The following is a 26,868-nucleotide window of genomic DNA, read 5'->3' on the forward strand; positions in this document are numbered from 1 at the left end:
TTGTTGTGGGGAATTTGTCCTCTCCTGGATCAATAGTTGTTGTGGGGAATTTGTCCTCTCCTGGATCAATAGTTGTTGTGGGGAATTTGTCCTCTCTTGGATCAATAGTAGTTGTGGGGACTTGTCCTCTCTTGGATCAATAGTAGTTGTGGGGACTTGGTCCTCTCTTGGATCAATAGTAGTTGTGGGACTTGGTCCTCTCTTGGATCAATAGTAGTTGTGGGACTTGGTCCTTTCTTGGATCAATAGTAGTTGTGGGACTTGGTCCTCTCTTGGATCAATAGTAGTTGTGGGACTTGGTCCTCTCTTGGATCAATAGTAGTTGTGGGACTTGGTCCTCTCTTGGATCAGTAGTTGTGGGGACTTGGTCCTCTCTTGGATCAGTAGTTGTGGGGACTTGGTCCTCTCTTGGATCAGTAGTTGTGGGGACTTGGTCCTCTCTTGGATCAGTAGTAGTTGTGGGGACTGAGACCTGTTGGTGGCTGGCTGCAGGGGTTTTGGCTGCTGTTGGAGGAGCAGTAGGTAAGTCTACTTCTGCTGTAGCTGCTCCTCCAGCTCCCAACACTTGTTCTCCTGAGTGCAGGGAGGCGTGGTGGTGCATCATCATCTAAACTTGCCGCCGCCCCCCCCCCCCCCCCCCTCCCCCACTAAAGCATGGTGTGTGCTGTTCTATTTGAAGGAGTTCTGTATAAATGAGGGCTGGTGTCTTAATGGTACAAGCTGTATCCATGTAACTAGGGAAATGTTGAGTGGGTTTGTATTTTGACTGGGACCCAATTATTGTAAGTGTTTGAATGCTTTGAAAATATTTACTATTACAATATAGGCCAAATATTGGTTTCAAATGTAAAGGAAAAATTACTGAGCTAAAAGCTGATGATGCGTAAGAAGACATGAGGGAGACAGTAAGACATTGGGTGAGAGAGAGAAACGATGACAAGCAATGGTGGTGTGAAGTTGGAGGGATGTGGGTGATCATATCCTCACGTTATCTAATGTCCTCGTCAAACCCCTGGAGGAACAGAGGCCTTCAACAACATACACAGTATTAACACATTGCCACGCAGATCCGCTAACAACACACTGTCTCAACAGAGTTAGGAACATTGGTAGAGAAACAATGAAAACCTTCTCTTCCTGTAGGTAGGACACTCCCACATCCTGGTGACATCCTCACTTAAGGACTGTAATAAACATTCTGGCTTCCCCAACTTGGCCCAGAGAATGAATAAACTCCAACCTCAACAGTTAGCTCCATTTAGATATACTGTGATACACTCTAACTAGATTTTAAGAGTAGATTGTGACTTCAATAAATCAAAAACTTGCTAGCCATTCTTCAACACCCTACTACGGAGCGAAACCCATAGATTGCAAACCACTGACTTAGAAGGCTAGAAGAACAGATGGATAATGGGAGCTATATAGAAGGCTAGAAGAACAGATGGAAAATAGGAGATATATAGAAGGCTAGAAGAACAGATGGATAATGGGAGATATATAGAAGGCTAGAAGAACAGATGGATAATGGGAGATATATAGAAGGCTAGAAGAACAGATAGATAATGGGAGCTATATAGAAGGCTAGAAGAACAGATGGATAATGGGAGATATATACACTGCTCAAAAAAATAAAGGGAACACTTAAACAACACAATGTAACTCCAAGTCAATCACAATTCTGTGAAATCAAACTGTCCACTTAGGAAGCAACACTGATTGACAATAAATGTCACATGCTGTTGTGCAAATGGAATAGACAACAGGTGGAAATTATAGGCAATTAGCAAGACACCCCCAATAAAGAAGTGGTTCTGCAGGTGGTGACCACAGACCACTTCTCAGTTCCTATGCTTCCTGGCTGATGTTTTGGTCACTTTTGAATGCTGGCGGTGCTTTCACTCTAGTGGTAGCATGAGACGGAGTCTACAACCCACACAAGTGGCTCAGGTAGTGCAGCTCATCCAGGATGGCACATCAATGCAAGCTGTGGCAAGAAGGTTTGCTGTGTCTGTCAGCGTAGTGTCCAGAGCATGGAGGCGCTACCAGGAGACAGGCCAGTACATCAGGAGACGTGGAGGAGGCCGTAGGAGGGCAACAACCCAGCAGCAGGACCGCTACCTCCGCCTTTGTGCAAGGAGGAGCAGGAGGAGCACTGCCAGAGCCCTGCAAAATGACCTCCAGCAGGCCACAAATGTGCATGTGTCTGCTCAAACAGTCAGAAACAGACTCCATGAGGGTGGTATGAGGGCCCGACGTCCACAGGTGGGGGTTGTGCAGGACGTTTGGCATTTGCCAGAGAACACCAAGATTGGCAAATTCGCCACTGGCGCCCTGTGCTCTTCACAGATGAAAGCAGGTTCACACTGAGCACGTGACAGACGTGACAGAGTCTGGAGACGCCGTGGAGAACGTTCTGCTGCCTGCAACATCCTCCAGCATAACCGGTTTGGCGGTGGGTCAGTCATGGTGTGGGGTGGCATTTCTTTGGGGGGCCGCACAGCCCTCCATGTGCTCGCCAGAGGTAGCCTGACTGCCATTAGGTACCGAGATGAGATCCTCAGACCCCTTGTGAGACCATATGCTGGTGCGGTTGGCCCTGGGTTCCTCCTAATGCAAGACAATGCTAGACCTCATGTGGCTGGAGTGTGTCAGCAGTTCCTGCAAGAGGAAGGCATTGATGCTATGGACTGGCCCGCCCGTTCCCCAGACCTGAATCCAATTGAGCACATCTGGGACATCATGTCTCGCTCCTTCCACCAACACCACGTTGCACCACAGACTGTCCAGGAATTGGCGGATGCTTTAGTCCAGGTCTGGGAGGAGATCCCTCAGGAGACCATCTGCCACCTCATCAGGAGCATGCCCAGGCATTGTAGGGAGGTCATACAGGCACGTGGAGGCCACACACACTACTGAGCCTAATTTTGACTTGTTTTAAGGACATTACATCAAAGTTGGATCAGCCTGTAGTGTGGTTTTCCAATTTAATTTTGAGGGTGACTCCAAATCCAGACCTCCATGGGTTGATACATTTGATTTCCATTGATAATTTTTGTGTGATTTTGTTGTCAGCACATTCAACTATGTAAAGAAAAAAGTATTTAATAAGATTATTTCATTCATTCAGATCTAGGATGTGTTGTTTAAGTGTTTTTTTGAGCAGTGTAGAAGGCTAGAAGAACAGATGGATAATGGGAGATGTATAGATGGATAGAAGAACCTAGATAGGCTTACAGAGTTCGGTCTCACCAGTAGCATGGCCTGTTCATGGAGTAGCTGCTGCTGCAGGATCTCCAGGTGCCTCTGCTCCTCCTCCAGCTGGCGACGGATGTACTCCTGTCAATCAAACCACACACACAGCAAGTGTCAGGGGAAGACTACAAGTACCATGAAAGAAACTGTTGTCGATGGAGAGTTCTCCTACCTGCTCCCGGTCAGCCCTCCTCTTCTCCTCCTCAGCCCTCCTGCGCTCCTCCTCCTCTTTACGCCGGCGTTCAACCTCCTCCATGCGCCTCTTGTCATCCTGCTCGCGGCGACGCTGCTCGCGCTCCTGCTGCCTCCTCATCTCCCGCTCACGACGCTGTTGCTGTGGACGACCACAGAGGGCGACAGAGAGCAGGCATCAGGAGCAGACATCACTATGAATTAACACTCTGAGCTAGCTAGCCCTCTTGTTCATGGTCACAATATCTGGCCTTTATTAGATAAGCTAACCATTTCTTATTGTGAGCATGTGAGGTGCTAGTCTCACTTCCCAGGGTTCACGGTTGGTGGACTACACTATGGAGGTGCCAAGTTTTACCTGTAGGCTTACCATCACCACTTCAAATGACAGTATGACTGGCAGGCTTCTTAGTTGGCTAATCAGCGTTGATTTATTGCAGCCTAAGCGGTACATCATCTCTAAGTACACTACGCAGCTCTACACCAGTAGAGTAAGCCCTGCAGGACACTGGATGTGGTCCCTAGTTCCATTAAGTACCCTGTGGTGGTCCCTGACTGCATCATGAAAAAGCATGTCTCCATATAACCTTTAAATATGGACTATGGCATATCATTCTCATGCCCCTTGGTCAACTCGCCCAAGAGGATTCCCTGAACCTACAGTATTCATTAACGCATTTTCTCATTAATCATAAAAAAGCCAGAGGCTGTCAATTTTTATCGGAAACTCTGGGTAAGTGTATGCAGGGGTTAAAGCAAAAAAAATCCCATGACTGAAACAAGTCGGTCATGGATCGATTGTCTGCGGGGCGAAGTTACCCTCCCAGTTCATGTAAAAAATTCATGACCATCTGCTTTTAAGGAAAGAGGATCATTTTGTACATTCCAATTGGAAATCAAACAAAAAAATCGAACAAATAAAAAACTGAACATAAAAATTATCCATATGACGGAGAACTTTAACCCCTGTGTATGGGAAACTGTATGGGAAACTACGGGAAAATGTGTGATTTTGAACTACTCTACATAGGAGGAGCACTCAGCTGTTGTATTTTCTGACTCAGTTGTACAGGTTATGTGTCTTTAAAGAGGTTACAAGCAGATACATCAGACATGGTCATATTATGGGGACAACTGCATATAAGGCATGGGTCATGGAACTGGCTGTGCCGTTTTCAGCAGACTAAAACAACAAACAACCGGAAGCTTTCGCCTCTCTCTCTCTCTGTCCAGCATGTTCTAGTAGCTAATGAGGAAGAAGTCTTTCTGACCCAGCCTCCCAGAGAGGCTAAGATAGAGACAGACAGAGCCCTCTGGTCTTCCTCAGAGAGATAAAGGCCAATTAGGGAACAAAGCCCAGAGGCCCAGAGGCTGCACACAAATACACTAATCACGACACATTACTATAAACCCAACACAGAGGGGTGAGACGTCTGTGAGGAGTGTGTTGACTGCTCTAGCACACACACACACGTTATGCACACATACACAATTTATGGGTGCAGACTGCAGAGTAAAAGGAACAAACACACACCATTAGACAGGGAGGGAGAACACACACAAACAATCTTCGACACACACACAGACACTCTCTCTTTCATACCTCCTCCAGCCTCCTCCTCTGCTCCTTCTGCTGCTCGATGCGTTTCTGCCTCTCTGCCAGTAGTTGGCGCTTGTACTCCTCCTGCTCCCGGAGCTGCTGCTCCTGCAGGAGCTGCTGTCTGCGCAGGGCCTCCGAGCGCTCCTTGTTCTCCTGCTGCAGACGGATGAAGTCCCTACGCAGGGTTGACTCCCCTGGCTGGTTCACTATGGAGCTACAGGACAAAGAGATACGTTCGTATCGAGCACTATGGAGCTATGGTGTGTTGGCTAGTTTTTGGCATTGGTCCATGTGGGTTAGTTACCTGGGCTCCCCCTCCTGCTCCTGAGCTTCCTCCTCCTCTTCCTCACTCCCGCTGTACTCATACTCGGTCTCATCTAGAGAAGAGAGGGACGGTGAGAACATTTAAGTCGAAAAAATCTTCTGAAGAAGAGGTCTTCGAGAAGTGTGTGTGTGCATTAGTATGTCTAAGACTCACCCTTCTCCCCCCTCTTCTTCTTGGTGCGGTCGATGTGGTCTTTGAGTTGGATGCGGACCTGCCTCTCATTGGGCTGGTCCCTAATGAAGGGGTGTTTCAGCAGCTGGTCGGTGGGGGGGCGCTGGGTGTAGTTCTTCACCAGGGAGCCCTCGATGAAGCTGCAAAACTTCTTAGACCTGAGGAGAGGAGCCATTTGGTACTTTTATGAGCCTATGCTGTATCTACCAGAGGATGTCAGCTGAGCTATGAAGGAGTTTCACCAGTATCATTGTTCACAGTGGGATTGTAAAATGGTGGCTTAAAATGTCTGAAATCATAACGGCAGAGATTAGTCACACACCATTTCTTTGACTTGAGTCGAGGAGGAGGGTTTCTGGGGATGAGGAAGAGAGCTCTCATTGGATGCATATCGCACAGCGCTGGAAGACCAAACACACAGGTCAGACAGAGGAAAAAAAACATCATTTCAACCAGGTTCGCCCTCTGGGGAAAATAGTAGTGTCCCCTCTGGGGAAAATAGTAGTGTCCCCTCTGGGGAAAATAGTAGTGTAAAGAAGTCCAATAGTAACAGAGTGGTTGTACTTACGAGGAGCTCCCTCAGCCATCTCTATAGCTGTGATTCCAGTGGACCACAAGTCACTCTGCAGGAGAAAACACACTATGAGAGATATGGACACAGCTACCATTGTGTGTGTGTGTATGTGTGTGTGTGTGTGTATGTGTGTGTGTGTGTGTGTGTGTGTGCGTGCGTGCGTGCGTAAATCTATGCATGCATACGTCTATAGGATGGTAATTACCACCCTCTCTGGTCCTGACAACATCAGCCCCAACCTGCTACTGTACTGTCCCATCAGCCTACACAGCCACATACAATGGCACAAACGCAAACAGCTATCAATCCACCAACTCGACACACCGCTGGACACTGATAGAAAGCAGCATGGTGTTTTTGAGTGCATCTTACTCTGTAGTCATAAGTGGCATCTGGGTTCTCGTCGCAGGCGATGACCTCGGGTGCCATCCAATAGGGTGTACCAATGAAGGTGTTCCTCCTGCCCACTGTCCGGTCCAACTGGGCGCTCACACCAAAGTCCACTGGAGGAGGGGAGAGTAGACCGGTCAAAACCAGTTCAAACTAGTTTAACCCCCACATATCAAACCAGCCCCATGCAGTTTAAACCAGTAATAAAGTAGTCCCAGTTCAAATCAGGCCCAGCTAAAACCAGGCCCACTTGAAACCAGTGAACTCACCAAGTTTGACCTCTGCGTTCTCAGTCAGCAGCACGTTCTGACCCTTGATGTCACGGTGGATCACATGGTGGGCGTGCAGGTGAGCCAACCCCTGAGGAAAAACACAGTCATAACAGTCATTTATTGTTTTTTAGCCTTACTTGTGGAATAATCTCCAAAGCTCTAAAATAGGAAGAGTTGGGGCTTCTAGGGCAATTCAGGCGGCTGATTGAGGAACTTTTTACTAAAGAACGTGTTTGTTTTATATTATTGTGTTTTGCATTTCGTGTAAATTGATGTGTGTAGTGTATATTTATACAGTGGGGGAAAAAAGTATTTAGTCAGCCACCAATTGTGCAAGTTCTCCCACTTAAAAAGATGAGAGAGGCCTGTAATTTTCATCATAGGTACACGTCAACTATGACAGACAAATTGAGGAAAAAAATTCCAGAAAATCACATTGTAGGATTTTTAATGAATTTATTTGCAAATTATGGTGGAAAATAAGTATTTGGTCACCTACAAACAAGCAAGATTTCTGGCTCTCACAGACCTGTAACTTCTTCTTTAAGAGGCTCCTCTGTCCTCCACTCGTTACCTGTATTAATGGCACTTGTTTGAACTTGTTATCAGTATAAAAGACACCTGTCCACAACCTCAAACAGTCACACTCCAAACTCCACTATGGCCAAGACCAAAGAGCTGTCAAAGGACACCAGAAACAAAATTGTAGACCTGCACCAGGCTGGGAAGACTGAATCTGCAATAGGTAAGCAGCTTGGTTTGAAGAAATCAACCGTGGGAGCAATTATTAGGAAATGGAAGACATACAAGACCACTGATAATCTCCCTCGATCTGGGACTCCACGCAAGATCTCACCCCGTGGGGTCAAAATGATCACAAGAACGGTGAGCAAAAATCCCAGAACCACACGGGGGGACCTAGTGAATGATCTGCAGAGAGCTGGGACCAAAGTAACAAAGCCTACCATCAGTAACACACTACGCCGCCAGGGACTCAAATCCTGCAGTGCCAGACGTGTCCCCCTGCTTAAGCCAATACATGTCCAGGCCCGTCTGAAGTTTGCTAGAGTGCATTTGGATGATCCAGAAGAGGATTGGGAGAATGTCATATGGTCAGATGAAACCAAAATATAACTTTTTGGTAAAAACTCAACTCGTCGTGTTTGGAGGACAAAGAATGCTGAGTTGCATCCAAAGAACACCATACCTACTGTGAAGCATGGGGGTGGAAACATCATGCTTTGGGGCAGTCTTTCTGCAAAGGGACCAGGACGACTGATCCGTGTAAAGGAAAGAATGAATGGGGCCATGTATCGTGAGATTTTGAGTGAAACCTCCTTCCATCAGCAAGGGCATTGAAGATGAAACATGGCTGGGTCTTTCAGCATGACAATGATCCCAAACACACCGCCCGGGCAACGAAGGAGTTGCTTCGTAAGAAGCTTTTCAAGGTCCTGGAGTGGCCTAGCCAGTCTCCAGATCTCAACCCCATAGAAAATCTTTGGAGGGAGTTGAAAGTCCGTGTTGCCCAGCGACAGCCCCAAAACATCACAGCTCTAGAGGAGATCTGCATGGAGGAATGGGCCAAAATACCAGCAACAGTGTGTGAAAACCTTGTGAAGACTTACAGAAAACGTTTGACCTGTGTCATTGCCAACAAAGGGTATATAACAAAGTATTGAGAAACTTTTGTTATTGACCAAATACTTATTTTCCACCATAATTTGCAAATAAATTCATAACAAATCCTACATTTTCTGGATTTTTTTTCCCTCATTTTGTCTGTCCTAGTTGACGTGTACCTATGATGAAAATTACAGGCCTCTCTCATCTTTTTAAGTGGGAGAACTTGCACAATTGGTGGCTGACTAAATACTTTTTTCCCCCCACTGTATGTATTGATGTGTATGTTTGATAGAGGGCTCATCTGTAAAAGACCTTGGTCTCATCTGTAAAAGACCTTGGTCTCAGCATGACTCCCTGTCAAAATAAAGGTTAAATAAACAAATAAAAAGAAGCTACAGATCCCAGCATAACACAGCAGGGGGAACTTGTAGGGCGTAAATGTGAACTCACCCTGAGGATCTCACGAGAGATGTAGGCGATCCAGTCCTCCTTCAGTGTGTTGCCCTTCGTGTTCTTCACCAGGTCTGTGATGGAGCCTGCACCACAGAATTCCATCACCAGCTAGAGGAGAGGAGAGGAGAGGAGAGGAGAGGAGAGGAGAGGAGAGGAGAGGAGAGGAGAGGAGAGGAGAGGAGAGGAGAGGAGAGGAGAGGAGAGGAGAGGAGAGGAGAGGAGAGGAGAGGAGAGGAGAGGAGAGGAGAGGAGAGGAGAGGAGAGGAGAGGAGAGGAGAGGAGAGGAGAGGAGAGGAGAGGAGAGTAATGTACATACACACACAAAACACACTATGCAGCCATTATTATTAACAGCGTAGATGTGAAAGATTAGTCACAGCTGTGAAAACACTAGACCGAGTACTTGAGTCTTTAGTGGGAGAACCCCTCACTCTCCTTCCTTCTCTCTCCCTCTCTCTTTCTAAGAGAACTATAGATGGATGGCAATAAACCGGGAGTAACCCTGGCCTAGCAAAATATAGCAAGATAAATCCCTCCCTCCCCTACTTCATCCCTCCTCCTCTCGCCTCTCTAGTCTCTTGATGCACCTCCACCTCTGAGAGACAAAAAGCCCCAGAGTTTGACAGGGGCCATCAAAGAAGGGAGGTGAGGAAGGGGGAGTTCAAACTTCACCCTACCTTTAGAGGATTGGAGGAGAGAAGGAAGGGTGGTTTGTGGAGGGTATGCATCAGTGGAGTCTGCTGAGGGGAGGACGGTTCATAATAATGGCTGGAACGAAGCCTTAAGAATGGCATCAAACACATGGAAACCCTGCGTTTGATGTATTTGATACCATTCCACCAATTCCGCTCCAGCCATTGCCACGAGCCCATCCTCCCCAATTAAGGTGCCACCAACCTCCTGTGGTATGCATGTACCCACTACCCACTCACTCGAGGAGGATATGGGTGGGTTGGAGTTAGGTTGGAGCCAGCTATGGTACCCATCTTTGTCATAATGACTAACGTTTGTAGGTGGGGTATTTGGGGCTGCAGGGGTTAAAGCAACAAAAAAATCCCATGACAAACTTAAGTCGATATCAGATCGGCGGGAAAACTTTATACCACAGTTACCAAATAAAACAATACTAAAGCACACAATTTACCAGTAGAAAAAAAACAAAAACATTTATATTTTCATTTTTATAAAGATATACCTTCTCATATTTTGGTTGCTAGAGACGTGACCCAGTCGTTCGTTAGATTGGTTCGATATTTATGGATGCAATTCAGTTGTTTGTTCTACATGTTCCGTTGCCATGCTTGCTGGCAATGCTCTTGTCCCTTGCTTGCTAGCGAGCCAGCTAGCTATGGCTAACACAGTCACGACCTCTGCAGCCAGAATAACAGCAAAGTAGCTGCATCTGTGTTTGTTTAAGTTGTTTTCTATTTCACTATTTTGCTCCAATTAAGGAAGGGGTGGTAGGGTTGGAAAGTCATAAAGTGAAATATATATTTTTTAAATTATATCTATATATATATATATATATATATATATATATATATATATATATATATATATATATATATAGATATATATATATATATATATATATATATATAGATATATATATATATATATATATATATATATATATATATAGATATATATATATATAGATATATATATATATATATGAGAAAAAAAACATGGGGGATTGGAAGTGATGCAGACAATTACATTGATGGAAGTTACAATCTATCTGCAATATTGAAGCTGATCTACCCCCTAAATAAAAGTTGTTTTCTATTTACATTCATTTGGATACATCCATAACAATGAGCTGATGATGCCCGATTTTGCCTGGCATAGCTAGAAAAGTTTGCCTTCTCGTCAGGACACTCGGACACTGTTCATTACGAGGAGATTGCATTGCATATCAAACACTAGGCTAGAAGCTAGCTAAATAGTTTGTTGCTAGCAAACCTGCCAATATTACAACCAAATTAAAAAATACCAGTTGTTGAAAACAGCTGGTCAAACTAGAAACATGTGGGAGGATTTGACAGTATAGCGCCACTTGCGTCATGACTGCAACATAAGGACCAGAGACATTCATGTTCATCAATCACCACGTTAGGTCATCAGATGGTCCCAAAAAATATGTCTCTGTAAAAACAAAGCAATGCTAGCTGGCTAGCTACACTATATATACAAAAGTATGTGGACACCCCTTCAAATTAGTGGATTCGGCTATTTCAGCCACACCCGTTGCTGACAGGTGTAAACAATTTGAGCACACAGCCATGCAATCTTCATAGATAAACATTGGCAGTAGAATTGCCTTACTGAAGAGCTCAGTGACTTTCAACGTGGCACCGTCATAGGATGCCACCTTCCAACAAGTAGTTCGTCAAATTTCTGCCCTGCTAGAGTTGCCCCCGTCAACTGTAAGTGCTGTTATTGTGAAGTGGAAACGTCTAGGAGCAACAACGGCTCAGCCGCGAAGTGGTAGGCCACACAAGCTCACAGAACGGGACTGCCGAGTGCTGAAGCGCGTATATATCGTCTGTACTCGGTTGAAACACTTACTACGGCGTTCCAAACTGCCTCTGGAAGCAACGTCAGCACAATAACTGTTCATCGGGAGCTTCATGAAATGGGTTTCCATGACCGAGCATCCGCACACAAGCATGCACAATGCCAAGCATCGGCTGGAGTGGTGTAAAGCTCGCCGCCATTGGACTCTGGAGCAGTGGAAATGCGTTCTCTGGAGTGATGAATCACGCTTCACCATCTGCCAGTCCGACTGACAAATCTGGGTTTCATGGATGCCAGGAGAACGCTACCTGCCCCAATGCATAGTACCAACTGTAAAGTTGTGGAGGATGAATAATGGTCTGGGGCAGTTTTTCATGGTTCGGGCTAGGCCCCTTAGTTCCAGTGAAGGGAAATCTCAACGCTACAGCATACAATGCCATTCTAGACAATTCTGTGCTTCCAACTTTGTGGCAACAGTTTGGGGAAGGCCCTTTCCTGTTTCAGCATGACAATGTCCCTGTGCACAAAGCGAAGTCCATACAGAAAAGGTTTGTCGATATTGGTGTGGAAGAACTTGACTGGCCTGCACAGAGCCCTGACCTCAACCCCATCGAACAACTTTGGGATGAATTGGAACGCTGACTGCGAGCCAGGCCTAATCGCCCAACATCAGTGAACAAACTCACGAATGCTCGTGGCTGAATGGAAGCAAGTCCACGGAGCAATGTTCCAACATCTAGTGGAAAGCCTTCCCAGAAGAGTGGAGACTGTTATAGCAGCAAAGGGGGGACCAACTCCATATTAATGCTCATGATTTTGGAAAGATGTTCGACGAGCAGGTGTCCACATAATTTTGGTTGTTTATCTAGCTACATTTTTACTTGTTGGACCTGCATTTATAATTTTTCCAATTTCGGTTTGTGTGGTTGTTGGTTTAGCTTTCTGTGACTTTGTAGCAAGCATGGTCTGCATGTGTAGGCGCATATTGCGTCATGATTGCAAGGTGTCCCGATGTCTTTTCCCAACTGTCCCGATATCTTTTCCAACTGTCCTGTTATCTGGTGTTAATATCCATTCTAGAATGCCCTTCCAGCCAATCAGAAATGAGTATCAACAATGGGGTATAAATATATATATATATATATATATATATATATATATATATATATATATATATATATATATATATATATATATATATATATATATATATATATATATAATTTCTACATACTTTCTACCTAGTTTTAGACGTTCAAGTGTGGCCTGGAGTGTGTTTTTTACTCCAACCTCTTGCGTCATCCATATGATGTAAATCTGTCGCAGTGACGGAGAACTTTAACATTTAACACTGGGGCTGAGGGAAAGCGGGAGGTAAAGCAACTTACCCATAGCTGGTCGTCGTGTCCTGGGGGGCTCTTCTTGATGAAGGCTCCGTAGTAGGTGGCTATATTTCTGTGGTGGGAGTACTTCTTCAGCATATTAATCTCCAATTTAATCTCCTCCTCTTCATCCTATAGAGAGCGCGAGAGAGACCATTACATTTAGTTAATGGCTCCCAGATTACCTGATAACAGTTTCATCTGGGAGCCCCCAAGATAAACAAACAACCAACCACACGTCACACACACACTTCCTAGCAAGCTATTTGTTTTGTTTATGATGACCTATGAGATGACACTCCATGGTTGTTTATCACTCTTGGCATCCTTCAGACAGTAGGTTTATTGTAATCATGACAACAACAACAATAACAGAACAGGCTGGTATATACTCAACCACATTATGAGCCTAGTAAATACCACAATTTATTGACTTTCAGTCTAACCGAGACTGTTGAAGAGCATGGCAGTGAAAACCGCACATTCTATATCGTACAATATAATGGAGCCTAATAAACCAATCATTTCACACACACATGCAGTGTGTAGGATTCACTCATAAACCATGTCAGGCATCCATTCGATGATAAAACATCGATTCAGTGTCACTTTTTACAATACTCCCTCAACATGTGGTCTTCCTGTTGGTGGAATGACGTGACATTTTCCCTGCCTGGTTTTATCATTCAGAGATGTGTATTTCAGAGAGGGGGGTGGAGAGAGAAGAGCTGACAGACAGAAGCGGGTGGGGGTCTGGGTTACAGCTGCTCAGGCAAGGAGATATGACATAATCTCTCTCCTCTCTCTCACCTTCACATCAGTCTGCACTCTACATAACCTCATCTCTCATCACCCCATCTTCTCTCACTCGGTCCTTCGTATCCCCCACTTTCCTCATTGTCCGGATTCTAACTCATGAAATGGTGGGAGAAGGTGGTGGCAGCCATCTTACAGATAGTATCACACAATTGAACAAATAAGGGTGATGGGCAACCCTTTTTTAACTGGGTGCAGAGAGTGATGCAACACCTCCCACCAGCATTTTCTCACTTTCTACACAGAGAGAGAGGGAGCACGAGAGAGAGAGCGAGCAAGAGAGAGAGTGGAAAGATGGAGAGGCTCTGTCTGTATCTGGGCCTTTCCTAAGAAGTTCTGACTTCTATTGAATCACAGTGAATGATAGCCTCCAACAGCAGCCTTTCTGCTAGGTTAGGGGAGCAGGCCTCCAGATACTACAGTCCTCTGCTCTGCCGCAAGTAGACCTAATGTGATTAGAAGTTATAGTGAGACACAGAGGCAGGAGAGAAAGAGCAAGAGAGGAAGGGAGAGAGGAGAGATGGGTAGTGATGAGAAAGAGAGCAAGACAGAAGGTGGGAGGGAAACGACCAAGAGAAAAGGGCAGCGATAGGAAGAGAGAGAGGGAGAGAAAGATGGACAGAAGAGCGAGGCAGTGGGCAGGAGAGGTGAAGAGAGCCAAGCGGCTGAGCGCCTTAAACCCCTCCCATAATCCCACTGCACTTCAGCTGAACCTTCTGAGAGGAGGAAAGAAAAACAAACTCTCCCTCCCTATCTCCCCCCCTCCCCCTTCCTTCTCTCCCCCCTCCCCCCTTTCCCTCTCTCCCCCTCTTCCACTCCCCATCTCCCCCACTCCCCATCTCCCCCACTCCCCCTCTCTCCCCCACTCCCCATCTCCCTCTCCGTGCTGTATGTAGAACAGGATGTGGTATCTGGGTCAGGGCACATATGCTGAGATGAGCCTGTAGAGTAAAGTGAAGCTAGAAGTATACTGGAGCTGTCTCTACATCTACTGTAATATGTTCTATACAGGAACACACAGAACACATGAACACGGTAGGGAGCTTGGCCAGAAGTACTAGGCTGACAATACAAGGACATGTTTCCATCCTAGGCATAGACCCTATAACTGGTGTGCACCACCACTACACACCTCAATGATGCTACCTGGCTCTGTTTCCTCAAGTAGCAGGCTACAACACAGTTCAACAAAATATACCGAAAATACCTCAAGTAATACCTCACAAACAGAAGTTTTCTGCTAACCAGGAGTTACTGGATGGCACATATCATATGTCCTATTGGTTCACTAGCCTATCTACCCCCTGCAGGACAACCAGAGAAGAGCAACATTTTCAAAAATAAACAATCTACTCCAACCCAACTAACTCTCGCTCCTGGCAAACACCAAAACCTCAACTGAAATTTTTATTTTACAAAACGGCTTTCAAAAACCCTCCTCTCAGAAAAGAGCTGTTGTGTGTAGATGACCAGTAGGACTGTATAGCCACCCGCCAATACTCTCATTCTCTGTGCTCCTACTGACTATCCATCCTTCTCCCTGTCCTAATCGCTATTCCATATTTTCTTTAGTCTCTATTTTGCAATGGTGACATGAGAAATGAAAGGATTGTGCTCGGATGTCTTTTCAAATCAATTATTAGAGACAGGGTAGGAAGATGCTTTGTCATGGAGACAAATACGGTCTGTAACATTTGCCTAGTGACAATAGCCTGTGTCTGTCTTTCTGTTCAGGCACCATAAGGGACACCTGCAAATGGGTGGAGGCAGACACTTAGTACACACACACACACCACCTGAATGCAGGCTGACTTCACAGGACATGACAGGGGGTCCGTAGAGGCTGTGTGCAACCCTCCTCCAGAGTATCTGAACACGCAGTCACTAACAAAACACCAGAGCTCTCAGCACTCTGCCTAATGCTGCCCTGGGCTACATAAGACCACCTCCATCCAGCTCCAAACACAAACTCAGCTTTCTAGCATGAAGAGGAAAAACACAGAGGTTGAAGCCCTACATTCATATAAGCCTGATATTATGGCTATTTTAGGAGGGAAAATATTGACTAGGGGAATTGGGGAAAGGAGAGAGAGCAGGGGATGCTGGATGTTTATCTTGGCGACTGCTGCTATCCTGCTACAGTATTTTGGTTCAAATTAAAGACATTCTGTAGGGCCTCAGATGCAATAAAACTCAACTTGGGATATGTCCCAAATCTACATGGGCTAGAATGTGGTTATAGAGTATTTATTATCAAGCATAGCTGGATCGTTGAGTCAAGTACTAAAGATCTAATCTGTGATCCAGATTTTTACTTGATTTGATTTGGTCTTGACATGAGGCCTGACATCGGATGTAATTTGTGTATCTACTGGTTTGGGTCTTAAAAAGGAAATGTCTCTCTGAGGAGCCTATTGGAGGGAATATAAAGTCTAGAATGATTCCAAGGAAGGATGAGATAGTGATGTCATAAATCACCAGATTATTCAGGAAGTAGTATATCAACACTGGGAACCAAAATGGAACTCTTAATGAATGGAAGTTAATGTGTGGGAGCAATAGGACAACCAAGTAAAGCTATGGCGACTGCCAAGTAAAACTGTCAGTCAAACCAGCTCTCTGTTAAATCACACACAAACCTCTCCCAATCGAGCACCAGCTTACCTCTGTGACGTCCATGACCTTGATGGCCGCCAGTTGTCCTGTCTTGACATGTCGGCCCTGCAGAGAGAAAGAGGGATGAGTTAATGACGTAATTTCAGCCCTGACATGCAAAGTATCCATGTGACGTAGTTTCAGTCAGAAAGAACTTGAGTGCTTGATCCCAGACTAAGTACTGGTGATTCCTTGATTCCTAACCATGAGTTAATACTCATGGAAACACCAGACATTAGATACCTAAGCAACAACCCTGTCCATATCATCAGCGCCATGCTTTTCTCTTTTCAGCTGAAACACCAGTCTTTAGTTACCTCAGAATGTGAATGACTCTAACCACTGCAGACTTCAATGACATCATATTTTCTGTTAACAGAGGAAGTAGCCGAATAGAGGAGGAGGGGACCACTCTGCAGTGAAACTGCCAGACAGAGAGAGGGTCAGTGAAGGTTAGGGGAATAACACTGCTGCAGGATTGGGTTTCCTTTGTCTGAACCGGCAACACCTGAGCTGGACCTGACCCCTCCTCTGGCTGTCTAAGATGGAAGAGTCTGGGCGCTGAGTGATGAGGGATTAACCCACTTTGGCTCGGCGGGGGAGGGGGTAATGAGGGAGTCACAGGCTTTGTTGGTCTGAGTGGAAGCAGACTAGAAGGATGACTAGTACAAAGAAAGAAGTGGGTTCACAACCTTGCATTAAAACATTGCATTTTCTACTGCTTAAAAATCATAATCACAGTAAGCTAGTTGTAAGAGAGGGAGATAGAGAGATAAGAAACAGAGAATCCCAGAGTCATGACAGCTCAGTTGTATGGGCCATATGTCAGTGCTGAGTTTGGGAGTCTGTCTCACAGTGCTAGTCCTTCTCCCAGAATGCTTTAGTCTCCTCAGTGCCCTGCTTGGAGCAATCACCATGACAACCTGTCCTACCAAGGCTTTTAACAGAGAGGGAGGAGAGAAGGCTGAAGGAGAGGAGTGACAGGTCTAGTGAGTGTGTGTGTGTCTGAGTGTGTCCATCCTCAGGGCTTGGCAACCCTGCCTGAGTCGCACAAGACAGGACACAGATTTAAAAGCTGTGCTGAGAGAGGACTCTGACAAAGACACCCCACCGAGGGCAGGGATCTCAGCCAGGCAGCAGCAACACAAGACCTCCCAGCAACCAGACAGCTACCATACAGACTGCATCACACCATCCGTGGGCTGCCCAGGGATATGCCAGTCCAGAAAGGACCCATAAATGAACCACACACTCCCTATCAAACAGAACTGGACTAACTATTTCTCTGTTTAATGACAGGCAGTGTGTTGGGCAGCTGTGGTCCTGAGGGGTCCTGTCTGGGAGAGGGGGTAATCTAATCTGGAGATCTGTCTTATGACTGTGGGGATTAAAGAATGTCTCACCAGTCCACATTCACACAGACACACATAGGTACAACACAAAGAGCAGCCTGTAAGCATAACAGAAAAAGTCCCATCACTGTTACAAAAAAGTATCCCCTGCTGATTTTGTACATTTGCCCACTGACAAAGAAATGATCAGTCTATCATTTTAATGGTAGGTTTATTTGAACAGTGAGAGACAGAATAACAACAAAAAAATCAAGAAAAACGCATGTCAAAAATGTTATAAATTGATTTGCATTTTAATGAGGGAAATAAGTATTTGACCCCCTCTCAATCAGAAAGATTTCTGGCTCCCAGGTGTCTTTTATACAGGTAATGAGCTGAGATTAGGAGCACACTCTTAAAGGGAGTGCTCCTAATCTCAGTTTATTACCTGTATAAAAGACACCTGTCCACAGAAGCAATCAATCAATCAGATTCCAAACTCTCCACCATGGCCAAGAACGGTGAGGAATCAGCCCAGAACTACACGGGAGGATCTTGTCAATGATCTCAAGGCAGCTGGGACCATAGTCACCAAGAAAACAATTGGTAACACACTACGCCGTGAAGGACTGAAATCCTGCAGCGCCAGCAAGGTCCCCCTGCTCAAGAAAGCACATATACAGGCCCGTCTGAAGTTTGTCAATGAACATCTGAATGATTCAGAGGAGAACTGGGTGAAAGTGTTGTGGTCAGATGAGACCAAAATCGAGCTCTTTGGCATCAACTCAACTCGCCGTGTTTGGAGGAGGAGGAATGCTGCCTATGACCCCAAGAACTCCATCCCCACCGTCAAACATGGAGGTGGAAACATTATGCTTTGGGGGTGTTTTTCTGCTAAGGGGACAGGACAACTTCACCGCATCAAAGGGACGATGGATGGGGCCATGTACTGTCAAATCTTGGGTGAGAACCTCCTTCCCTCAGCCAGGGCATTGAAAATGGGTCGTGGATGGGTATTCCATCATGACAATGACCCAAAACACACGGCCAAGGCAACAAAGGAGTGGCTCAAGAAGAAGCACATTAAGGTCCTGGAGTGGCCTAGCCAGTCTTCAGACCTTAATCCCATAGAAAATCTGTGGAGGGAGCTGAAGGTTCGAGTTGCCAAACGTCAGGCTCAAAACCTTAATGACTTGGAGAAGATCTGCAAAGAGGAGTGGGACAAAATCCCTCCTGAGATGTGTGCAAACCTGGTGGCCAACTACAAGAAACGTCTGACCTCTGTGATTGCCAACAAGGGTTTTGCCACCAAGTACTAAGTCATGTTTTGCAGAGGGGTCAAATACTTATTTCCCTCATTAAAATGCAAATCAATTTATAACATTTTTGACATGCGTTTTCTGGATTTTGTTGTTATTCTGTCTCTCACTGTTCAAATAAACCTACCATTAAAAGTATAGACTGATCATGTCTTTGTCAGTGGGCAAACGTACAAAATCAGCAGGGGATCAAATACTTTTTTCCCCTCACTGTACCAACACCTACATAAAACTAAATTGCAGGGTTATAATTCCTATACTGTTCATGTATTGAATTGGTCTTTCGATAATGGTGCAGAATGGTCATCTAACAGCGGCGTTATTACCCAGCTATGTTTTTACCTTAATAAGACCATTAGTGTGAGAAGGTTTGGCTGAAGTCCAGTAAATGGCTTCTATCATTGAGGCCACTCCAGTCACGAGTCTCTCTTAACTCCTAACAGTGTGCTGTGAGGCTTTCAGTGGACTGTAAAGGACTAATTTGGCTCCTGTGTGTGTGTGTATGTTTGTGTGTGTAATGGATGATTCAGCTAAGCTGGTATAATGGCCACAAATGCTTGAGGAAGATGGATGCTGCCGTTACATGGAAGCTGATGCAGGTCGACCACTGGGGTCCTTCACTGAGTGAACACTATGTACTCAGACACAAACACACACACACACACACACACACACACACACACACACACACACACACACACACAATACATACAACCAGTCAAAAGTTTGGACACACCTACTCATTCAAGGGTTTTTCTTTATTTGTACTATTTTCTACATTGTACAATAGTAGTGAAGACATCAAAACTATGAAATTACACATATGGAATCATATAGTATCCAAAAAAGTGTTAAACAAATCAAAATATATTTTATATTTGAGATTCTTCAAAGTAGCCACCTTTGCCTTGATGACAACTTTGCACACTATTAGCATTCTCTCAACCAGCTTCATGAGGTACTCACCTGGAATGCATTTCAATTAACAGGTGTGCCTTCTTAAAAGTTAATTTGTGGAATTTATTTCCTTCTAATGCGTTTGAGCCAATCAGTTGTGTTGTGACAAGGTAGGGGGGGTATACAGAAGATAGCCCTATTTGGTAAAAGACCAAGTCCATATTATGGCAAGAACAGCTCAAATAAGCAAAGAGAAACGACAGTCCATCATTACTATAAGACATGAAGGTCAGTCAATACGGAACATTAAGAACTTCGAAAGTTTCTTCAAGTGCAGTTACAAAAACCCTCAAGCGCTATGAAGAAACTGGCTCTCATGAGGACCGCCACAGGAAAGGAAGACCCAGACTTACCTCTGCTGCAGAAGATAAGTTCATTAGAGTTACCAGCCTCAGAAATTGCAGCCCAAATAAATGCTTCACAGAGTTCAAGTAACAGACACATCTCAACGTCAACTGTCCAGAGGAGACTGCGTGAATCAGACCTTCATGGTCGAATTGCTGCAAAGAAACTACTACTAAAGGACACAAATAAGAAGAAGAGACTTGCTTTGGCCAAGAAACACGAGCAATGGACATTAGACCGGTGGAAATTTGTCCTTTGGTCTGGAGTCCAAATTGTAGATTTTTGGTTCCAACCGCAGTGTCTTTTTGAGACGCAGTGTGGGTGAATGGATTATCTCCGCATGTGTAGTTCCCACCATGAAGCATGGAGGAGGAGGTATTATGGTGTGGGGGTGCTTTGCTGGTGACACTGTCTGTGATTTATTTAGAATTCAAGGCACACTTAACCAGCATGGCTACCACAGCATTCTGCAGTGATACGCCATCCCATCTGGTTTGGGCTTAGTGGGACTATCATTTGTTTTTCAACAGGACAATGACCCAACACACCTCCAGGCTGTGTAAGGGCTATTTGACCAAGAAGGAGAGTGATGGCATGCTGCATCAGATGACCTGGCCTCCACAATCCTCCGACCTCAGCCCAACTGAGATGGTTTGGGATGAGTTGGACCGCAGAGTGAAGGAAAAGCAGCCAACAAGTGCTCAAAATATGTGGGAACTCCTTCAAGACTGTTGAAAAAGCATTCCAGGTGAAGCTGGTTGAAAGAATGCCAAGAGTGTGCAAAGCTGTCATCAAGTTAAAGGGTGGCTACTTTGAAGAATCTCAAATATAAAATATATTTTGATTTAACACTTTTTTGGTTACTACATGATTCCATATGTATTATTTCATAGTTTTGATGTCTTTACTATTATTCTGCAATATAGAAAATAGTAAAAATAAAGAAAAACCCTTGAATGAGTAGGTGTGTCCAAACTTTTGACTTGTACTGTACATACATACATACATACATACATACATACATACATACATACATACATACATACATACATACATACATACATACATACAGTTGAAGTCGGAAGTTTACATATACTTAGGTTGGAGTCATTAAAACTCGTTTTTCAACCACTCCACAAATGTCTTGTTAACAAACTATAGTTTTGGCAAGTTGGTTAGGACATCTACTTTGTGCATGACACAAGTAATTTTTCCAACAATTGTTTACAGACAGATTATTTCACTTATAATTCACTGTATCACAATTCCAGTGGGTCAGAAGTTTACATACACTGTTGACTGTGCCTTTAAACAGCTTGGAAAATTCCAGATAATGATGTCATGGCTTTAGGAGCTTCTGATAGGCTAATTGACATAATTTGAGTCAATTGGAGGTGTACCTGTGGATGTATTTCAAGGCCTACCTTCAAACTCAGTGCCTCTTTGCTTGACATCATGGGAAAATCAATATAAATCAGCCAAGACCTCAGAAAAAAAATTGTAGACCTCCACAAGTCTGGTTCATCCTTGGGAGCAATTTCCAAACGCCTGAAGGTACCATGTTCATCTGTACAAACAATAGTATGCAAGTATAAACACCATGGGACCACGCAGCCGTCATACCGCTCAGGAAGGAGACGCGTTCTGTCTCCTAGAGATGAACGTACTTTGGTGCGAAAAGTGCAAATCAATCCCAGAACAACAGCAAAAGACCTTGTGAAGATGCTGGAGGAAAAAGGTACAAAAGTATCTATATCCACAGTAAAATGAGTCCTATATCGACATAACCGGAAAGGCCGCTCAGCAAGGAAGAATCCACTGCTCCAAAACCGCCATAAAAAAGCCAGACTACGGTTTGCAACTGCACATGGGGACAAAGATCGTACTTTTTGGAGAAATGTCCTCTGGTCTGATGAAACAAAAATAGAACTGTTTGGCCATAATGACCATCGTTATGTTTGGAGGAAAAAGGGGGTTGCTTGCAAGCCGAAGAACACCATCCCAACCGTGAAGCACGGGGGTGGCTGCATCATGCTGTGGGGGTGCTTTGCTGCAGTAGGGACTGGTGCACTTCACAAAATAGATGGCATCATGAGGAAGGAAAATGATGTGGATATATTGAAGAAACATCTCAAGACTTCAGTCAGGAAGTTGAAGCTTGGTCGCAAATGGGTCTTCCAAATGGACAATGACCCCAAGCCTACTTCCAATGTTGTGGCAAAATGGCTTAAGGACAACAAAGTCAAGGTATTGGAGTGGCCATCACAAAGCCCTGACCTCAATCCTATAGAAAATGTGTGGGCAGGACTTAACAAGAGTGTGCGAGCAAGGAGGCCTACAAACTTGACTCAGTTACACCAGCTCTGTCAGGAGGAAGGTGCCAAAATTCACCCAACTTATTGTGGCAAGCTTGTGGAAGGCTACCGGAAACGTTTGACCCAAGTTAAACAATTTAAAGGCAATGCTACCAAATACTAATTGAGTGTATGTAAACTTCTGACCCACTGGGAATGTGATGAAAGAAATAAAAGCTGAAATAAATAATTCTCTCTACTATTATTCTGACATTTCACATTCTTAAAATAAAGTGGTGATCCTAACTGACCTAAGACAGGGATTTTTGCTAGGTTTAAATGTCAGGAATTGTGAAAAACTGAGTTTAAATGTATTTGGCTAAGGTGTATGTAAACTTCCGACATAGCAAGCACTCACATTGTCACACTATGATCATGCACACACACCCAGTACACAAGCAATATCCTGTGCTTATTGCCTAGTCAGTCTAGCCTTATTCCCTCACCTTGAGAATTTGTAGAACACATTATCTCTCTCCAAATGCTTTTTAGCAATTTTAAGTGTATATGAGTGTGAGAGAGAGAGACTGGGGTTCAGAGATGGTGGGGGAGGAGAGGTGGCGGGGGAGGAGAGGTGGCGGGGGAGGAGAGGGAAGAAGAGAAGAAAAAAGAGGGTGAAGGCCAAGTCTTTCTGCTGATCTTAGCAGTTTTCCGGCAGAATCTGGGAAAAGAGTGATTCGACTGGACTTAATCACCCCCCCCCCCACACACACACACACACACGCACAAACTCTCGGATACCACCAAAGACTGGGTGCATACGGTAGACAGGGCTGGTATAGGTGCTCTGACTGTCATGATGTCAGTATCAGCCTTTGGCTGTGTCTCAATGAGTTGTCTCTCACTCGCTCGCTCTCTTTCCCTCCTTCCCTCGCTCTCTACTTCGTGGGGTTTGGCCTCTTTGAAGTAAAATAACCCACAAATGATTGGCACCCAACCAGCTCACCTTCAGAGGTGTGTGTGTAGGAGTGTGTGTGTGAGTCTGTTCTCTCCCAGACCAATCACCAGAGGCCAACTCCACTATGACATCATCATCCTCTCAGGTTCCTCTACTCCAGACAGTCTTGAGTCTGCCCTCTGTCTGCCTAACACAAACAGGTGCGCACACACACACACACACACACACACACATGCAAAAAGGTGCACGCACACACACACACACACAAAAACAGGCGCGCGCACGCATGCACACACACACACAAAAAGGACAATAATCCCCCCACCATGTGAGTGTTTCTATTTTCTGTGAGTTAACTTCCCCATAACTTGCTCTATGACCACAGTCTCTGTGCTGTATCATAATGTATCTTCTCTACCCAACTCTACTGAACAGTTTCCCGTCTGTACTCTCTGCCTCTAGTCAGTCAAATATAGGAAGTAGTGGTTGGTTTGTCTTATGAATTCAATAAAAACAAATATGACATAACATATGACATAACATAGACTTAAAAAGTCCACCGTCTCAGTTGATTGTGCAAAACCTTCATCTTTGACCACAAGCAAACCATTTTGGAGTGACTTCCTCCATAATAGTCATTTCACAACACTTTGTTCATGTTCCAACAGTCTTGAAAGGCCTCTTTTCCTTCAACCTTCTAACTCCCCCTCCAGTAATCACCAAGGGAAGGAGATGTGGAAATTAAGCCTTCTAGGACTATGGGGACCAGACCCCTTCAGTTAATAAGATAATCCTTCTGGGAGTCTGACCTCTGCCCTCTGACCCCAGCACACAGGGGGTTAATCTGGAGTCCTCATTAAAAGGACCAGAGCACCATTTGGCTTCCTGTCTGGTCGACCCCCCCAAACCATAACCCAACACCCATCCCAAACTAACTAACCTCACCTCTGTTTCTACAAATGGCAACAAATGGTGGAACATGAATTATTCTCCTATGCAGTAAATAATGGTGAAAGTCCAGGACTGACTGGAACTAGTTAGTACAGATGCTGTGAGAGGAGGACCTATGCGTGTTCTCTCAGACCACCAGTTTGGATTTACCTTGTTGTGTTTATGTTTGACTGGAGGCAGGGAGGGGGATGGGAGGGCTGTTTGCTTTGACTGTGAACAGTAGAGAGAGAGAAGGGCAGCAGTTTGTCTTCACCAGAGTAGAGGAAAGGGACATTAAGGTGAAAGAATGGAAAAGAAGTGTAGTCGTAATGGCAATGACAGTGCTGCTACTGATGATGTTAGGGACCATAAAAGTGATGGAGGCAATGATGTCAGTGATGATGACTAGTCTGTTGTTTACTGTAGCAGCCAATAGAATGCACCCATTAGACTTGGAGCGGAACTACAAACACACACGCGCACACAGTAGGAGGAAATCAATCAAAACAAAGAATGCAACAGAATGCAAAAGCAGTACTATATCAAGTACAGAACACACCAAACCAGAAAACTGAAAAAGAGTGAAAAGTTTAAAAAGCAGTAGAGTATAGGAAGTGGGTAGTTCAGCATCTTGTGTCTGAGGAAGACAAAAGCCAGATAAGACGGACACCAGAGAGCCACTTCCCTGAGGAAATACCAAGGGAGTAGAGTCATCCTGTACCCGCACACACAAACGTGAAGGTTCTCACACACATACACATTCATATTTTTCTGGGTCTATCAATACCCAAATTCCATCATGCAAAACCAAACATCCATGACTGGAAACTGGCCCAGAGCAAAGTGAAAGAGAGAGAGCGAAAGACAGCGAAAAAGCGAGAAAGGGCGAGAAAAAGTTTGTGTGTGTGTGTTTAGTAGTAGCGCTCCATGCCTGCACCTGGCCCTCTTGTCCCGTCCCCCAAGCCTAGAGGGGTGAAATAAAGAACCCCTTGTCACAAAAGCTGGAGGTACACACATACACACAATACAGAGCACTCCAGCCCGCCCAAACACACACTGAGGAAGAACACAAGAGACAAGAGCATCAGAGCAGAGGAATTAATGTAGAAGCACCGCATTCTAGATACCAGAATTAGCACACCAGAAGGCTTTTGTTGCTTTTCTGATATGTGTTTGTTTCAATCTCATGTACACACACACACACGAACAAACATGCAACCTCCACACTGACACCGAAAATCACAAACACACCATGTAACCACACCTGACAGGAGCACTTTAGTGCATCACAGCTCTGTAAAAGGCCAGTGATGTAGTTATATGCAATACACCACTACCATCTCCATCTCAAGCAAGAGATGTGTGTACTTTGTGTAAGTAGGCCAAGAATACAGCCCTGCTCGAGAGAGAGAGAGAGAGAGAGAGAGAGCGAGATAGAGAGAGAGAGAAAAAAAGGAAGGAGGGGTGTGGGAGACCTGCTGGTCAATAATAAACATCTATTGATCGCTGCAGTGCAACTGAAACAAGCCAAGAGGTGTATCGGCTAGTGCTGAGTGATTAGTGCTTTTTGACGTTGTTTGGTTTCGGTTCGATTATGAAAAAATCACGGTTTTCTATTATTTATTTTAAACACTAAATGCATGATGAAATAATGACATTAAAATGATGAGCTTTTTCATGGAAATTCCAAAGCCGAAAATGTGGAACATTCAACTGCCAAAACAGTGAAAATATTCCATTGTCTCTGTCAGGTCCACATTGGGAAGACAACAATAGAAAAAAAGGTAATTACTATGAAATAAAAAATATTCATACCCCTTGACCTTTACATATTTTGTTATGTTACAGCCTTAGTCTGAAATTGATTAAATAAATAAAAAAAACTCATTAATCTACACACAATACCCTATAATGACAAAGTGAAAACCAGTTTTAAGAAATGTTTGCAAATGTCTTACAAATAAAAAACAGAAATACCTTATTTACAGTGCCTTGCAACAGTATTCATCCCCCTTGGCGTTTTCCTATTTTGTTGCATTACAACCTGTAATTTAAATGGATTTTATTTGGATTTCATGTAATAGCAATACACAAAATTGTCCAAATTGGTGAAGTGAAATGAAAAAAATAACTTGTTTAAATTTTTTATTTTTTTTAATACGGAAAAGTGGTGCGTGCATATGTATTCACCCCATTTGCTATGAAGCCCCTAAATAAGATCTGGTGTAACCAATTACCTTCATAAGTCACATAATTAGTTAAATAAAGTCCACCTGTGTGCAATCTAAGTGTCACATGATCTGTCACATGATCTCAGTATATATACACCTGTTCTGAGTCTGCAACACCACTAAGCAAGGGGCACCACCAAGCAGCACCATGAAGACCAAGGAGCTCTCTAAACAGGTCAGGGACAAAATTGTGGAGAAGTACAGATCAGGGTTGAGTTATAAAAAAAATTATCTGAAACTTTGAACATCTCACAGAGCACCATTAAATCCAT

At 44.5% G+C, this 26,868-nt stretch overlaps 1 protein-coding gene across 1 annotated transcript in view; it reads right to left on the reverse strand.

Moving 5' to 3' along the window:
- Nucleotides 1–26,868, reverse strand: part of LOC311129735 (mitogen-activated protein kinase kinase kinase kinase 4-like) — a 109,567-nt gene that overhangs the window by 37,694 nt on the left and 45,005 nt on the right. The window contains exons 3-14 of the mRNA XM_084162152.1: nucleotides 16,241–16,297; nucleotides 12,767–12,892; nucleotides 8,856–8,966; nucleotides 6,777–6,867; nucleotides 6,490–6,620; nucleotides 6,112–6,166; nucleotides 5,866–5,944; nucleotides 5,526–5,701; nucleotides 5,352–5,424; nucleotides 5,051–5,261; nucleotides 3,428–3,589; nucleotides 3,253–3,339 (exon numbers count right to left, since the gene is read on the reverse strand). Coding sequence (XP_084018278.1) covers nucleotides 3,253–3,339; nucleotides 3,428–3,589; nucleotides 5,051–5,261; nucleotides 5,352–5,424; nucleotides 5,526–5,701; nucleotides 5,866–5,944; nucleotides 6,112–6,166; nucleotides 6,490–6,620; nucleotides 6,777–6,867; nucleotides 8,856–8,966; nucleotides 12,767–12,892; nucleotides 16,241–16,297 — 1,359 coding nt within the window. The remainder of the gene's footprint in view (nucleotides 1–3,252; nucleotides 3,340–3,427; nucleotides 3,590–5,050; nucleotides 5,262–5,351; nucleotides 5,425–5,525; nucleotides 5,702–5,865; nucleotides 5,945–6,111; nucleotides 6,167–6,489; nucleotides 6,621–6,776; nucleotides 6,868–8,855; nucleotides 8,967–12,766; nucleotides 12,893–16,240; nucleotides 16,298–26,868) is intronic.

The sequence above is a fragment of the Coregonus lavaretus genome (genome assembly GCF_964263955.1).
Source record: "Coregonus lavaretus genome assembly, chromosome: 5".
Lineage (NCBI taxonomy): Eukaryota > Metazoa > Chordata > Actinopteri > Salmoniformes > Salmonidae > Coregonus > Coregonus lavaretus.